This window comes from Pararge aegeria, chromosome Z (assembly GCF_905163445.1).
Source record: "Pararge aegeria chromosome Z, ilParAegt1.1, whole genome shotgun sequence".
NCBI classification, from domain to species: Eukaryota; Metazoa; Arthropoda; class Insecta; order Lepidoptera; family Nymphalidae; genus Pararge; species Pararge aegeria.
The window spans coordinates 18,664,041-18,682,508 of NC_053208.1; the positions used below are offsets into that span (position 1 = coordinate 18,664,041).

General features: G+C 34.0%; 1 protein-coding gene across 1 annotated transcript; it reads left to right on the top strand.

Annotated features, from left to right (window-relative positions):
• The first annotated feature begins 381 nt into the window (after positions 1–381).
• On the top strand, positions 382–18,143 carry LOC120636211. Its single transcript, XM_039907575.1, has 6 exons — positions 382–546; positions 9,910–10,054; positions 14,282–14,468; positions 15,557–15,640; positions 16,040–16,135; positions 17,855–18,143. The coding sequence occupies exons 1-6, from the start codon at positions 530–532 to the stop codon at positions 17,956–17,958; spliced, it is 633 nt and encodes a 210-aa protein (XP_039763509.1). The 5' UTR covers positions 382–529; the 3' UTR covers positions 17,959–18,143.
• Positions 18,144–18,468: the final 325 nt, after the last annotated feature.

An 18,468-nucleotide genomic window follows, 5' to 3' on the forward strand; every position in this document is an offset into this window, starting at 1 on the left:
TCCGTGGGTACAGGTTAGCCCGGTACCATCTTACTAGTCAAAAGTATTAGATTCGCATTTCAATCGATTTGATTTCGAGCTTCAATAGCTCAACATTTAAGAGGCTATAAATTAAATGAAGCTCATTCAAGATATAATATAATTAGGAACTAGTCCGACCTGCTCTGAGAATTGCGACACAAAGGTTACATACTAAAACACTTTCAATACTTCTAAAATGTGGTAGTCAATACGTCACAACAGGATTTACTTAATTTAGAGCAAGAAGTTCAACAGTGGTATGTATGTGGGCAACGATCGGCATGCGTCACGGTGTGTGCGCCACTCCGAATATAAATCAACCTAGTGGTGTCGGGACGGCGGGCGGACACTGCACCGACTCCAAGCGCCTGAGTGTACCGGAGGTGTCGCTGTTGGAACGGCAGATCAAGCGTGGCCTCCGACCGTTGTGGACCTGCTCACAGTCGTTGCACAGAGAAAGGATCCGACCCAAGTGCTTCTTGCGAAACCCGCGACCGATAATATAATCATGAGGATACTACCGATGTGAGTAAAATCATTTTTTTTTAATTTTACTTCTATTTTTTTGATTTCAAATGTGTTGCAAATAATTTTGGTACTGTAAATAGGAACACTATCCTCAGCTTTGCGACTGCTTTTGCGATATCATAATTTAAAATAATGCGTCTTTCTGGGGGAAAAATTAATTTAAAATTTTTTTCTGAAATAGCTTTTGATAACAAAGTCGTTTTTATATTTAGCATAGTCAGTTTACATAGTATCTGCGGCACACGAAGCAGTTCATAAAATAAGTTTAGTTGTTAAGTGAATGGTATGCAGACGAAGGTCTGCTTACTATAGGCAACGAAATAATATGTAAAACGAGTAGGTGCTCTGAAAAGGAGCGTATAGGTACAATCGATATGTTAATACTTAACACGTCTGTGTGTAAGTATTGTACCTTTCTAATGACTACCTAGTCTTGGCTAAAGTACAAGGGTGTTGGGTTTAAATAACTGTCTGCAGGTGACCGTTAACTTACGGCTCATTGTTCAGGGCTTCGAGCTCGTGTTGAGACATAAAATTGACTGAGTAGGAATATAATGTTTTATCAAAGTTTGTTCAACTACGTGAAATCTTCAAAGGGCATTGTAGAAGGAACCTTTTGTTGAATCGAATAAGGTATTCATACACCTTCTTAGTAATTAGTTAAAAAACTTTGCGTCTTTTTTTCCTGTTAACCTTCCTTACAACTTAGCAGTAACTTTTAAGATCAAGCTCTTTGAATAATGTAGTCACGAGCATAATGTTACTGCAAGAATTGAAAAATGTTTCTGAATCTATATTTCATAATGCGTGACTTATAAACCTCATTAAAAAGACTATGGGCTGACCTAGTGTACCAAACCAATTAATTTTCAAATTAATTGAGCGAAACCACTAACCGGTTGCTGTATGAGTCTCACATCGAAAGTTAGACTTCTGACCTACGATTAAGCAATCTTATGTAGGATGTATAATTGTGAATATGAGATGATCAGCTATCGCAGCAAATGATGCGTCATCTCTGTTAAAGTTGGTCGAAATAAGATTTATATAACAAACCTTGAAATAGCAAATTTTTCACCGAGGGAAGAAAGTACTTGATTACTGACGGATATATAAAAACACCTATGTCAGTAATAGTCGGAGGCGCAGCAGACAAACGAGTCGGGAATCACACTTTCTCCCAAATGCATATACGAGAAAAAATATTCACTAAGTTACCCCGAATATAATTATTAACTCGATATATTTATAATTGTTACAGTTATTGTAATACAGATTACACATTATTAGAATACAGAACACAAACTTAACTAATTTTTAATAATGTTTGTCTAAAGAATATGCAATTGGCCAATATCAGTTTGCGAAATTGCATACCTATAATTTTATGTCATAATTTATGTTTAATCAGTTATTTATTTGTGAAATAAGAGTTTAGTAAGTCGAAGAAATTTCATATTAATATAAGTGACGCTACCAAAAATGAATGAAAACCACATTTTAACTATTCCGTTCGCAGACAGTGCTTTCCAAGACAAAAAAGTTGCTGAATTTCCGTCAAGAAATGTTTAGTACTAACCCGAAATTAAAAAATATGATTTGGTCCGGTCTCTGATACGATAAGCCGTCTTCAATAATACTATAAAGGCGGTAACTAGCATGGTTGGTCTAAGTCCTAAATCAATCTCTCCTATGAGAGCGTTTGACTGCGACCAGCAGTAGGTCAATCAATGGTGAAGATAATATTTCTTTATCTTTAGATGTTCGGGACAATTTTCCGTACCAATTACCCTATTATGAAACGTTAGGGCACGAGAATCTCTTTTCACTTTTGCTATCTAGAATACCTACATTGTTTTTTTTTATTATTAACTAAACGTAAATAGTATTTATCTTTATTGTTCTGTTAAATAAAACTTTAGATATATTCATAAATAAATGGGTACGTAAATTATTTGAAAATGTATGAAGTCGTTTTTGCTGTATTTATTGCGTAGTGTTATTAGCATTGCATTTGTCACATTGTCACTAGTATACTACAAATGCTTGACAAAGGTACTCCACGGTTTTAAACGGAGCATCCGCGACATAGTCCCCAGCATCTATGTAGTTCTTCTAAGCGAATAAACTATAAAATTTCATTCTTATCAAGTTTTTATCGTAAAAGTGCAACTGCTGAGTTCCTTGTCCAAATCGATGATAGATTCACTTGACACAAAAAAATTGCTTATAAAGTGCGTCCAATTGAAAAAAATGGATTTTAAAATATATTAGAATTTAAGCTTGAAAGTAAATTCTCACGCAGTAGTAAAAGATCTGACGAGTTATCCTCAGTGCATTATTTTCTTAAACTTATATAGTAGTCAGGGTCCTGCACTTGTAACTTTGGCATTTTCTGGTGTTTATATTGCGCAAAGAATATCTTAATGTTCTGCACGGAAATGAAGCCAAAATTCTTGGCACCATTCCACAAGCATGACTAGTATAGTAATTAACAACTTAGTTATGTACACGTTATATTGTAACAATTAAAATAGGACCAAAACTGGTCACGAATATGATAATGATCGAATTCAAAAACAAGATTTATTAATCATAATTCATAGTTTTGACAATAATGTGACCGTAATGTGACCTGCGTTAATTACAACACCAATTAGTGCACCTTTCACCGCTTAAAAAAATATAAATTCTCAATAAATGCTTTCGCATTAACGATTAATCGACTGAATTTGAATTTTGGAATAATAGAGAGTATAATTAACTATAGTTGTGTTCGACGGTTCCAACCGCGACAAATATCGCAACGTAATGCCATTATGCTATCTAGTCTACACAACACAACCTACCTCCATAATTGAGTAAACTAACGCAAAGATGGTTTAATCGGACTAGTAGGCCTACAAACATACAAACGAACTTCTCAGCTTTTTATTATTATTTAAGTAGATACCCGAGTAAATATGCAACTTATTGGATTTTGAAGGTAAGATAATATATCTATACCTAATATATCTCTGTAACTTATTTCGCCCATTATTTGTATCCTTTAAATACTGAAAAATAACAGTCACCAGCCACCGTCCCATGGACCTTCTGCCCTTCTCCCTTAGGTACTTATTTTAAATCTGTTCTCTATAGTGGAAAATAATTCTATGGGCTGACGGGAAGAGCAAATATTTACTATTTTATAAAAACACTACGTCTTTGGATTTTCATTGACAAAATTTGACTGTGCCCGGAAATTATAGAAATATAAACTTACATAGATAAATATAACGGTAGAAAATAATATTTTCATCATGGCCAATCAAATGATTGAAAATAAAATTATTGATTACTCCACACTCTCTTTGACTCATTTTTAAGATTGTATGCTATTACTACATTTATATTCGAGTGGAAGCTCTACGTAAGGAGACGGGTAATATCCGAGTTCACGAACAAGCTTATGTAAACGGGCTTGATTTGTTCGAAAGTACGCCTTTTAAATTGTTTAGATCTAACAACAACGCACTAACGCAACAGAGATTATTATCTTCAAGTGTTTGGAAATAAAAAGAAATCTTTGTTATAAACATTTCTCTTTCAATTTTTTTTTTGTAGTGCCGATTGAATTCTTACCTACTTGAAACATGAGAGTAGCATTAAATTCAATTGTGGGATTTTGAACGGTTTCGTATTTTTCAACACTAAGACTAAGACGGGAAACAATAGATTTTCGTTATAATAATAAATGATTTTTATATGCAACTACTGATATTAATCTTCAGATTCTCGTTGTCATGTGAAAATTACCTCATTTTTATTTTATATTAGCAAATTTTTTCAGCTCCTCAGTCCGTAATGACAACTAATCAAACTTGCCTGAGATAGAGAGAAACAGAGATTTTCCCAATTTTACTTTTATCATCCCGTCCCGTTATGTAGACCAACCAGCACACCCTTTCTAACTCAGTCTTAAGATCCTGCTCCACTCGACTTTGTTCTCCGAACTAATTGTACTATTTCTGTACTCCTAGTCCCCTCGCTTTTCATATATATCATATAACCTAACCTTAAATCGCTAAATAAAAGCTCGCCAATAACTCTGTAAAAATCGACGACCAATGTAAGTTAGTTGTCAAAAAATGTACGTTAAAATAAAATAAAATCAACAATTTCACACACGGCTTTAGAGCATATATTAGTAGTTTGGCAATGAAAATGCAAATTCGAATAAAGTTAGAACTACTTTCCGAAAACGCAACATAAGTGTTCCTTAGTATAGTATTTTCAGTAAAACTATTAACTTAAGTAGGGTAGTAAGAAGAATTAAACTATCAAACCAACTATCAGTCAAAAACCAGACACATTTTTTTTAGATTGTGCATACGACTATCCAGCTAGGACATAGGTAAATAACTTTTTGATGGAAGGTAAAAATGTTAAACTGATACATTGGACTTCTTTTGGCATGACAAAGATTCCGTGTGCCTGTTTCACTTACGAAGGTAAGCTAAACGCAACTATTCAGACGGAATCTTTGATTAGTAGGTAAATGATTCTACACATAAAACCAAAGTATTAGTCACTAGATATTTATAATTGCCCGTTAAGTAGATAGTTATGTGTTGTAATTAGTTGAATGCCTAGAATAGTGTTTTAACTTTCGTAATTATGCAATCAATTAGAGTATTACTAATGATTTTATTAGTATGGATATTAGCTTTAATTTTGACGAAGAAAAATATTTAAACAGGTCCGTATAGTAGCTACCTACTTTTGAAACGATCTACCTATTTTTTTATATTTTTATGGTCTAGGTTACTTCAGTGTTTTATCTAAAATTCTCAAGATAGTCAGAAAATTTCTTGTAGCAGCGAATAATTTTTACTTAAAATATTTGTTTTATAGATCACAGATTGTTGTTCTCGTAGGTTGTCAAAGACATTAACCACAGCCAGTACAGGTACCTACGTAGGTAACTAGCAGTAGGCAATGAATGCAGTTACTTCCAGTTGTTGGCCTCAATTAATAAAGATTATGTATTAAAATGCTACTACAGTTCACCTCTTGTTTAGCTTTTTGAGTACTTGCTGCCTAAAGTAATATCAAAAGCAATTTAATCAACGATCATTAAAAAAATAATCTAAACAGTAATTTCCCGTTAAAACTAAGAAACTAATAATATATAATTGTCTTGCTCGTTGCTAACAACCTACATGGATATATATTTTCTACTAAGAAAATATGTAAGTGCAGAATGTTTTAAAAATTATCTTTTACATAGAATATTATAGAAGTATTTTGTAAGTGCACCTATAACGACTGTATGAAGATGCACTCAGAACACCTAGTAGTTACCCAACACTGTTATTGCAAGCCTAGACATAGACACATTTGTAATAAAATAACTCTTGCGGCACATGACTATCGACATTTATGGATAATATTGAGGGAGTCTTAAACATTTAACAGTTTTTGAGATTCGGTACCGCGCAGCCGTGACTCGTGTTACATAACTCCATTATTGGTTAGGTACACAACAATACATGCAATAATATTATCCTGCAACTGATTTGCTATCACAGCTTACGTGCTCATTAGGTTCCCACTATTTCTATAACATATTTCGCACAACCGCAACACTGTGGGAAGGCTCGCGCAAATACTTGACACGGATGTCTCAATATATCTGATAATAGCATATCTACTTAATGCGCTTCATTTACGGAGATTTTATTTGAGATCTTTGGAAAGTCCTCTGGATTTGACTAAGCAACCAACGTAGATGAACCATTAAAACATCAGTGCTGTATTCTTTACCTTTAGATAGAGTATTTGAATAAATATTGTCTTACATTAAAAGTAAATCTACTTGCATGAGCCTGCATGAGGATTGCATGAACAAACCTGCATGAGGATTTTTGTAAACAATTTTTTGCCTCAAAGAACTATAAAAAAAAAATATATACTACGACAATACACACATCGCCATCTAGCCCCAAAGTAAGCGTAGTTTGTGTTATGGGTACCTACTGAGAGAGTAATATTTTTTTATGAATATAATCATAAAAAAATATTCATCAGCTATCTCAGTAGGTACCCATAACACAAACTACGCTTACTTTGGGGCTAGATGGCGATGTGTGTATTGTCGTAGTATATATTTTTTTTTACATAACATAAATAATACATAAATACTTATAATATACAGATAAACACCCAGACACTGAAAAACATTCATGTTCATCACACAAACACACTCTCCAGTTGTGGGAATCGAACCCACGGCCTTGGACTCAGAAAGCAGGGTCGCTGCCCACTTCGCCACTCGGCCGTCAAATATACATATTATACTATAGATTTCTACAGAAATTTGCGGGGGTCACTATACAGAGGGTTCAGATAATTCTACTGATTTAGTGGTTTATCAACACCGGTAATTGAACTATTTATCAAGTCATTCCTTTTAAATCTCCTGTTTTTTGTCATTTAAATCTACAGGTTTTAGATAAAAATCTGCAGATTCCAATAAACCCAAGAGATTAAGGCTTCTAAAGTACTGCTTTCTAAAACGGGGCATGTTTTCGGGACGGCAAAAATGTCTCAGTGTTGCACTTTATGCCTTAATGTGAGATCATAATAGCTAATTTCACCTGAAGGTCGGTTGTATTTACTGTCTGCTAGTTATCACCGCACTGTCTGATGTTATTATTGACAACGCATTCGTTGTCACCATCGTTGGCCATCTGTTTTTTCTTAGGTTTTTTCACCTGATGATCGGTTGTATTTACTGGGTGATAGTATCTCCGCAATGTCTTTTGTTATTATTAGCAACGACTTTGTAGTCATCTTTATTGGCAATGTGTTATGCGGACTCCCGCAAAAGACTGATAGAGTTGTTGACGTGGTACACAACAGTGAGCTTACAATATTAAAATGCAGCAGTGCACTCACAATGGAAAATCGGAATACAGCATAAAAACAAAGTTCAAAATAAAAATTAAACTGACCAAAGACCAAATTTTGCCAGCTGAAGTTTTTGAAAAGTATAGCAATGAATAAGTAAAACCTACTCATATAAAGGACCTAACATAATATATTAATGAAATGACATGACAGGTGACAGAATACGTCAAAACATCATTGAATTTTATGTTCGAATTTTGCGAAGCTGCGATAAAAATAAAAATGTAACCCTATATTTGAGCAATCTGGAATGATTCGATTTCTTTTTTTTTTTATTAATTTTACGATGGTTTCAGACTCTTTTCTCATGGTCTGCAATGCTTACGTGCATTACGCAGCTAATTCGTAAACGCCCAGGGCAAGTACCTACTGCGATCGCGAGGTCACCCCAATTCTGACCGTTTCTGGTTTTTGCTTGATTGACCTTGACTCGAATTTTAAGTTCTTATTATATATTCGAGGCACTACACCATAGCGTAAATAATACAAGTAAATTCAAACGGTAACTAACATAGAAAGTTGGAACTTTTTCCAACGTGACTCGAATCACGAATATCATGATTTCATTTCCAAACTCATGTTGAATATTGAAAAAGGCGTATGAAATTATCTACTAATAGTTGAATATTTTCCAATAAACATTTACATTTAATGTTAAATAGGTGTATCTAAATCGACTTTTCGTAATATAATACTCGTCCTTCCATGCCTGAAAGTTATTATCTCATGACCGTCATCATTGAAATGGCTAAAATATGGCACAGGTCCGTCATAACAGAGAAAGATAAAAGGGCTTACTTATCTATTCAACCCGCTCGCCGGTATAGGTTAGGTGGCCTACATAACGAATTACGACTTTTCTGATGAAATTTCTTTTACCTAGTTATTGTATAGAACCTGACCGACTGCCGGCTTTACATGCTCTCCGAGGCACAGAAGAAAGTCTGCGAAGTTGATCACCCATCAATCCTCTCACAGAATCGGTTCATCGGTTCTCAAGAAATCGATGAATTTTTACACAGTTGTAAATGAGGAACGAACACAAGTAACTGGATAGATTCTACAAACAACTTAAACCATAAATATTATTAATTCTCAAGTAGGAACATAATCTTAATAACATATCATTCGATAATCACATAGATTACATAAAATAAAGAAAGTTAAGGGAAGCCGCAGTAGTAGGTATAATCGGAAGCGGATGCGGAAACAACTCTATGAGATCCGACCCTGCGAGGAGACCTGTTACTCAACTGTCTATAAAGCAACACGTTGACCTTTAGCTGCCATGAGGCTGGAGGCTCTTACGCACTCACGGTTCATGCGGGGAGCGAAGAACCGACATACCAAACCACCTCCATACGACATTCACCCAACCTCGTAACTCGTTGTGCTGTTTGACATTTAAAGTATTCAGCTATTTAGCACACATCAGTCGTAGAAAAGACTTAACAAGGAAGTACTTCGAGTAGTTCGATCAGCAACAATAATAGGTATATTTCATTTAATTTGTGCTTAAATTCCTCATATTGATCTTTGACATTAGGTACTAATTTAATAATACTACCTCTATTTATCAAATGTCTAAAAATTTGTTATGCGAATAAATTAATAGGTATTACCTATCTGTTTATTCTATAAAGTCAAAGGTGAATTAACAGTTTTTGTTGATATTACAATAGCATATCCTACATAACGCATATGTTTACTTAATCGTCTGCAAGAAAAGGTCGAATGAACAAGGACGAGCTTGCAAAACGCGGATCAGGTTTTATCTTTTAGGTAATTAATTTATAGCTTCAATACGTGCATTAAATAAACACTTTTGTGATTTCATGACATTCCTACCAATTTTGCAATACCTACTTAGTGGGTTTTAAAAAATTTAATGGGACTTACTATCGTTGAAGAATCAGAGTCGTTGAATTACGCCATTAATAGATGTGCAAGATTAACTTTTACTTTCTACTAACAGTCGATATTCGACAGTCATCTTAGGCGAGACCACTTCCTCTCACTACCATAAACGTAGCAATGTTTACTTACTAATGCTCACTAGTCAGAAAAACCTAGTCATTTTTCTTTTCCATCTTCAAATATATTATTACATGGCATAAAATTAATTTTCGCCTTTTTCCTTGCAAAAGTTTTTTTTTTATGAACACTTACAACATGAGTCGATAGATGGCGTTTTACTTTTTAAAGGTAAAAGTATTTTACTTTAAACGCGAGGTATTGGTCCGAGGCAAACCACTACTTTTAACTTTTATATGCATAACTAATTATTTCCGTCATGCATAATTGTACGAGCCCTTAAAAACATTGGAACTATTGTATAACATTTTCCGGTGCCCTATCATAATCACATATAAACTCCTTGTAAATTCTCAATGGTATTTTTTCCAGATTCGCTTTATTTGCGTGCTTGGTGTGCCAGGCGACTGCGCGGCCACAGGACGATGGGGAACCTCGAGGCGTTTCTAACAGAGGTGCACTTCTGAAACGAGGTCTGGTGGGAAAACAAAAGACGACTACAACTACACCAGCACAAGTAAGAAATTAAATATTATCTCAAAAACTCTTTATTGTTCGACCACAATTAAAAAAAAACACACTACTCATTTTTTTAGTCTTCTCGACAGAAATTTTAGACACAATGCTTTTATAAATCAGACGTAATAGTTTAAGCTTGAGAGTATGTATTTCTGTCTAATTGTGACCTGATAACGATAAATCATAGGGCTTATTTTTGTCTAGTGGAGACTGGCGTAGGCGGTCCCGAGTTTTTTTTTTAATTTCAGCACAAATCAAAATTTCATCGCGGTTGAAGTCGCGGGCAACAGCTAGTATACTTATAACAACAACAGATTAAATCCTATTATTTTTATAAAAGTGGAAAAACGACAAACTCGTAGGTAAGTAAAGTTAAGTAAGTCATAACATAAATAGCAAACATAAAATATTATTTATAAATATACAATACTACCATCTCCGAAACTATCAAACACTTGAGATGAACATTAACGGTTGGATAAATAAAAGCAGAAGAACTGAAATCCGACTACGTTGAAATTGAATTCTTATAGAAAACTAAAACTTCGCAACATAAAAGCTGAAAACATGGACCAGCTACTATGTTACATATAAAACCTTTGTTTTTTATATGTAATAAAAATGCGTATTCGATGGTCTCCATAGTACCTAGTCTTGACTATCTTAAATAATTGTAAAACCACCAATGTCGTTTCAGCTTAATGGTATTGTGACGTCACACAGCCCCAAAAACTTGGGTCGCTGAGAGGAAGCTAAGGACACCCAAATTATTGCAATTGACCTAATAGGGGCTTCACAAGACTATTAACGCTTCCGTAGAGCCGGGTAACTAAGAGTAGGTAGTTGTAATTTTAAACGGTACCTAGCGTAAATAATTTGCATTTTCATTCGTAAGCATGCTAACATAGCGTGTACAAAAAAGCGGACGAGTCAACCTCGCGCGCTTCGAATTTTCTGTATCTTCGAAGGAAAAGTAAGTAAAAAAAAAATATTTAAATCATACAAATACAAATCATTGTCCGACAGTCAATAGAAACCGAAATGATTGATTAAATTTTATAAATAATTACTTATTTATTTATCCTTTTGAGACTGCATATAATTTCATTTGTTTGTAAAGGTTCACATTTCATAAATCTGAGCTAGTTTGACGAATTCTTTATTGTTTTGTAAAAACCTTTACGAAATATTTATTGCAGATTAACCTTTGCAAAATTAGCAGATTTTTGACATCATGATAAGCACGAAACTAGAAATAAAAACTTGTTATGATCAAAATGTCATAGTTTTATTAAAACGTCTGCACGTTATATTGTTTTGCATCGTAAAATAAATTAGAGGCGTTGATATTGTGGCCTAATTGCTATAGTGCAATCTAGTCGATTGCGGTCGTTATGCAACGTTCATTCGAGCTGGTAACTGGATGGGTGGACGAACTCGGAGGTTTGCATATTTTGGCCTTTAACTTTCCATTTTGCTTCGGATATGGGACCAACAGTCAATTAAACAAGAATTATAACATATATTCTAATCTAATAACTAAGAGTAGGTAGTTGTAATTTTAAACGGTACCTAGCGTAAATAATTTGCATTTTCATTCGTAAGCATGCTAACATAGCATGTACAAAAAAATAGGACGAGTCAACCTCGCGCGCTTCGAAGTTTCTGTATCTTAGAAGGAAAAGTAAGTAAAAAAATATTTTATAAATAGTTACTTATTTATTTATCCTTTCGGGACCGCATATAATTTCATTTGTTTGTAAAGGATTAAGTATTTCACATTTCATAAACCTTAATCTCAAAGCTAATGCGTCAATTTTAAAGTCAAAGTCAAAGTCAAAAATTTCTTAATTCAAGGCCCAAAGGTAGCACTTTTGATGTGTACATTACATGAGAAGTACACGGTAGTGAGATGATGATGAAGTTTACGAATATGGTTTTCGCCATAACTTGCAAAATTCGACTACATTTTGAAATATATCTTAAATATCTTGAAACTATATAAAACTTTGACAATCATTAGATAACATCGGTTCACCTATAAAAGTTATGCGTGACGTTGAACGTCCTTCTTTAATTTAACCTATTGCATACAAAATATTAAGAATTAAGAGTGAAGCCGGGGGAAGAAGCTTGTGATGATATATTTATAGGTAGTATTTTATTATGCGGTTAATTTGGCATTGAAGTAGTAAAAGGCGAGGAGATAGGCGACATTCAAGGACTGCATCCTCATTCCTTTTATAGAATTATTAAATAATGGCTATACTGCCTTCGTGCCAATTGTAAACTATCCTTATTTATTGCTCTGATTTATAAAAAGCAACCGTATTATATGGGTCACTTAAAAACTGCACTGTACTAAGGCTAACGAATGTGTGCCACCATTACTTTTAGTTTGACCTAACTCAAATCTGCATTACAAGGCAGGGTCGAACTTCAATATTAAGCTTACAAAATAATAAAATTACTAAGTGTAAGATCTGTCTATACTGTTGTCTGACCGCTGTTGTTATTCAGCAAAGCAAAGTAAATCCGTCCTATCGGCTTTCTGTTCGATATCATTAATATGTATTAATTTCAGAATAATAAATTAAATAAATACTTATACAATATATTTAAAGAATGCGTGCATTTGTTTAAAACTATAAAACTGGTAGCTCAAAGGTCGGCTGACAGCGCGCGCACATTTAACGTGACCTGTATTATACAAAGCTCACTGAAAAAGCTCGTGCTAGAAAAATGCAATATTGTTTATAAGTGTTTCTTATTGTCCAAAGATATGGATTTTGCAGCAATAGTTGGCATCTAGTTAGTTCTACTAACTAGTGCCAAATCCACCAGAGTCAAAATGGTCACGGTCTCTTCATGCAATATTAATCTTGAATAACATTATATACATTAAATGTCAACGATTCAGACAAAAAGCTTTTTATGATGTGATTCCTCTACTTTTGAAATAGACCTTTTGAAAAGGTTTTTGAGATGTCACCAGATACCATTTAGTTCAAGGTAGTTGTGATTGGTGTACGATGGACGAGTTACCTCGGAGCGACCTCAACATCAGTTCCCTTTCCTCGGTGGTATTTCTACGCATTTATTACACTTGTATTGACTGAACTGGTTCTAGATGGAATAATTGCGACCGCCGTTGGAATGTATGACTGCAACCTCTTGTGGCTTGTGACGTCATCGCGAAATAAAGCCACGAACAATAATAACTTTTTAATATTTGAAGGTCTCCTCGTTGGTTTGACTATTTTTATTATTGCACTAGTTAATAATAGCGACTTCGTTCACATACAGTTGTCTTCTTAATTAGCCTCATTACAGAGGTTGTTAAATACCCACCTACTCAGTTAGTACCTACTGTTGTGAGAACACCTAGTTCTAATAATTGTATTATAGTGCTCCAATTTAGATCCTTTTAAATTTGAACTTATCTACAAGTTACCTTAAAAATAAGTAGTCTATCTTCTTAATCTTTCGAAAAAATGTTTCCTTCTTGGAAAAAGTAAACTACTAACTATGGAATAGGTAACAAATCAATTTTATGTATATATTTTTCATTAAATATTAATTCAGTATCAGAGAACCAGTAAGCAAATAATTAAGAAATCGTCGTTATTGTCAGTAGTAATGTCCCACTGTTCAGTCTTAACCTTAACCAGTTCCTGGGGCTTCGCCATTTCTTTTAATATTGAATATTTCATTTAATATTCTATTTAAAATTCATTAACATCACTTTCACATTTTATAAATATTTTCATTTGTTAAATAGAATAATTGAGAGTAGAAAATTGAAGGTTAGATCAGCACATTTCAATATAACATTGGCATTAAATATTATAGAATGTCGCAATCGTCAGATTTTTTTTTAATAATTTATTTATTACAAAAGTAATAAATAAACAAGTATATCTAGAGATTTTCAAATAACTTTGCAATTTAAAATATTTTTCTTGAATTGTTCAATTTTTATTCACTTTGCTATTCACAATTGATCCGTTAGAAAATATTGGAAATAAATAATCCTAATTGATTATGATATTTGCCACAAGCTGGCGTATAAGTCAAGAAGCATGGAGTATGTGACATATACTTACGACCAATCAAAATTACTATTTTTAAATAGCAGAAACACAGACGTCTGACGTTACTCCCTAGTCGCGCCTAAAGAAGTTTTACGACAAATTTTTTTTTTTAAAAACCTTCTTCTTTTCAGGAAGAAGTTGAATACGAAGATGAGGGAGATTACCCCGCAGAAGGAGAAGCGCAGGAGCCATCCACTGAAGCGGCGCCATCATCCACGGAAGGCAAGAAGTTAGTCAGTGGGCCTTCCATTCGGCCTTTCAGAAGTAACACCGACTTATTAGAAGCACTGAAAAGACGGCGCGCTCAAGCTGCCGGAGGTAATTATTTCTTGCACGCTTTGCAAAATACAATATGTTTTGAACAAATTTCATTAAGGGAGAAGGTTAATTTCGACTTTTTATTTTAAAGTACACCAGATTCTGCAAGGTTATTTAGTCGATGGGCTTTTTTTTATATTGTAGGGGATTCGAATAGTTCATATTGTATAACCTTTTACTTTGGTTAAAGCGTAAATTAAATTCCTAGATTCTAAGAGTATATCTTGTATATCTCCGGAATCCTTTTATATCTCTGAGATCCTTGTTGCTAACCGATTGTACCGATTGACCTTCACGGTCTCTATAATACATATTTTTTTTGTTGGTGTATTTAGTCCTTTTAGCACTTATATACGTCCAACTAGTTTAGGGCTGTTATTGCAAACAGCAAATTTCCGACCTCGTACTTCAATCGTTTACGTACGCAATTCCTAAATTCTATTATCTGTCACGCAACTACTTTTAAAGACCGCTTTTGCTCAATTGCAATCATAAATTTTACTTAACTACCCGTGACCACTTGGGTCATGGTTACACTGACTTGCATATAGAAGGAAATTTGTTTATACATTATATCGAGTGAATAGATTTATTGTTGAAGATAAGTTGCATATCAGATCATAAATATCTTCTCAAATTTGGGTCAGCTTCCTTTATTTTAATAATTTAGTTCCTGTCACTTAGTAGTCCTATTTTTCTAACCGCAAAATTCGGCAATCATAAGGGTGGTAGCCAAAGGAATGTACGTTTTTAATGTACGTTTATAACGATAATTTTACGAGTATTTATTTATTTATTATTAATTAGAGCGGTCAGAAGCCAATTACACTAATTAAAAAGTATTGTTTTATCATCACTGGTAAGTTTATGAAGCGGCCCAAAATAAAGACTTGCAATCAAGATTTCAATGCTATAGAAAATTATGGGCCCGATCATTATGACTTTGAAATTAAGATACATAGACAATTATAATTAGATCTCTTTGATAACAGTCGGGTTGTTACATAAGTATCAGGAGGCCAGTAGTCTATATCCAGTAATAGGATATTAATTGGCTATGATAAAAAACGCTTCATTTTTTATTTCAGTTAAAAGCCATGGCGGGTCTTCTTCGTCAGTGACACAACAACAGACCGAGACTCAAACAGAAGCTCCGGTTAAAGCCAATTTCAGTAAGCATGTTCTATTATTTACACCGTTCCATAATACTATATACTGTAATAGTCGAGCAGGTTATTTAACAAGTAGGTTAAAGTTTCCAGCTCCGGTCTAGGGGCGGCAAGCAGTGGTAAGAGTTATAAAAAGCCTACCCTGGAGTATTTATAACTCGTACTGGAGACTTTCTTCATTTTATATCATCTGCTTACCCTGTGTATACCGTCTATTGACGCCACTGGGGGCAAGTGGGATTATAGGTCATGTTTGATGAATTTTTTAGAGGCCTCTCTATAATCGATAATGAAGCCAGAACTGTATTTTCTTTCATTTTCGTCTGTCTGTCTGTCTGGTTACGCCCATGCATCCAAGGAAACAATCCTTTATTCCCTTATTTACTAATCCTTCATTCGCAGGCAAAAAGCGTTTCAACACGGCAACGCGGGAAACAAAGGCGGAGGACGCTCCAGCACCGGCTGCATCTAAACCTAGCAGAGGACGCTTCGGAAGACGTACGTATACCTTTATGTCATCATAGTCATCACGCGGGGACATCGGTACTTACTCAAAACGCATTTTAAGTACGTATCACCAAATCTTTGTATGTGATGTTAACAAACTGTTAAACTGTTCATTTGTTTTTTTCCATAAACAGCTTTCAAGTTGCAAGCCAGTTCGAAATATAAATGAAACTTAGGTTTCGGAGTAAAAAATCGTTCCATTTTTAAATTACACGACACAATACATTACTTTACTGTTCATACGACTTTTGCCGGCCTCTACTTTCATGTATTAGGCCTGTAGATCAATTAAGATTTATCTTTAACGTTGTCAAAATAATGCTCAAATTTCCAAGTATGTTTGACAAAAAGTATTATAATTCTAAAACAAGCGGGAATAGACGCATCATAATATATCATGTATACTACGTGTTACAAACATTATCACCTTAAAATGGTCCTGTAGGCAGTGCGAGTTTATTGGTTGTAAGCAAAATCAAAATCTGTAAAGACCTGCACGATTGTAACGTGTGTGTATATATAATAAAATTAAAAACAGATGCACAAGCCCAAAATACAAATTCTTGACCCGTTTGAATTACTCATGAATTCTAACAATTTAGACTGCGATTAAATAGGCATGTAGCATTTTCAAAATCTTTTAAAATATTTTAACTATTTTATAAAACTGCAATAAAGATATTTGTTTATAGTTGTGGTAAAATATTTCGTTTCGGTATGTTAGTTATTATGTCATTATAAATTGTTTAACGGTTCTTTGCGCTTATTAAGTACGTACCTATCTGTTGCATTATTCAGGTTAAAAATATTGCAGTGTCTACAAAATTTGGTTTCGATTTATAATTAAATGTATAGACAGAAGGTAGTTCAAGTCTTTATTGAATGCTAATAACAATAATTTTAACATTATTATTTCGATATAATTATTTTTTTTTCCTTAAATTATGTTATAACATGATAGCGGGTAAAGTGGATTCGCCAATGCTAAAGCATGTTGCAGGGGTTTGAGTGTGGTGAAATATGTATTTCATTTCATTTCAACTACTAACATATTTCTTGAATTGTATCCTAACAATTGCGCCCTAAATTAGAAGGTAATAATAATTATTATAAAAAAGAAGTTCATAGATACGGTTTATTGCATAAAAATACTTAAAAACAACACAAAGACAGTGAAATAATATTTTCGCAAACATTGGTATGCAAAGGCGGTCTTATTGCTAAAGTAATCTCTTCCAAACCGCCCTTGGGGAAAGTACTTCGTATGTTAAAGGGAAGTGGCGCACGATACAAAATATATCTACTTTATTTTATTTATACTTTATATTATGGGTTACAATAATATATATCTTTACTTTATGTCTCGTTTGACAAAAAGTAAGTTATAATTTTTTTTTCATTTTTGTGACCATTGGGACGGGACCTTGATATTATTATTTTTATTTAAATATATTTAATAAATCGTGGTTAATTTTTTTTTCATTGTAACCTGTAAAATGATATTCAAAAAGAGCAATCTTCTGACTTTCTTTCCGCCTCTTCTCGGGGGAATGTACTTTCCGAACCGGTGGTAGAGTCACTACAAACAGACTGACTTGACGTTTCAAAATTGCTTATAAACTGGCCCTACTTGAATTAAATGAAAAATTTTGATTCTTTTTATATTAAAGTTTAAATTTATTGTAAACTAAAAATTATTTATCATTGCAGCATCTTCAAGGTCAGTCCAGGAAGCGGAACCCGAAGAGCAGAATGACACCACTTCACCTTCAGTGAGGACCGGAAGGACATTCTCCAGACGGGGTGGCAACTAAATGTCTAGCCGCTCAACCACCAATCCCTCCTATACAATCCGTCATCAGTCCAAACCCCTCCGTGTAAAGAGACCCCCTCAGAGTAATATCAAATCCATCAGTTATTTTACTCTAAAACTCATTAGTTCCGACCAATTAGAAAAGATTTTCTATATCTACTATTTGTAAATTATGTATAAGTAATTTTAATAAATAATTTTAATTTTTAATGGGTTTTCTATTATTTGATATCCTCGGCTTCGGCCGTGGGTAGATACTTCCAGTCTACCGACAAAGCCGGTCAGCAGCAGTCAAGGGCTAAATTAGCAATGACCTGTTGATACGTACCTACCTACCCTCTTCATCAAACTGTTCGGTTTGCTCAAATATGATTGCCTGACAAACGCTCGTCTCCCAAATCTCCCAGTAATTTTTTACCATTTGGGTACAGATCCCTGAAATCTGTTTTAAAGATTCGACGCCTTTGATTTTACTTTCGTAGTTAGATGAAATATTGTGTGAAGTTATTAA

Excerpts from the sequence above, each read along its gene's own strand:
- LOC120636211 (XM_039907575.1), top strand. Across the intron at positions 10,055-14,281 it reads CTACAACTACACCAGCACAA|GAAGAAGTTGAATACGAAGA; the intron begins GTAAGAAATTAA and ends TCTTCTTTTCAG. Across the intron at positions 16,136-17,854 it reads CAGAGGACGCTTCGGAAGAC|CATCTTCAAGGTCAGTCCAG; the intron begins GTACGTATACCT and ends TTATCATTGCAG.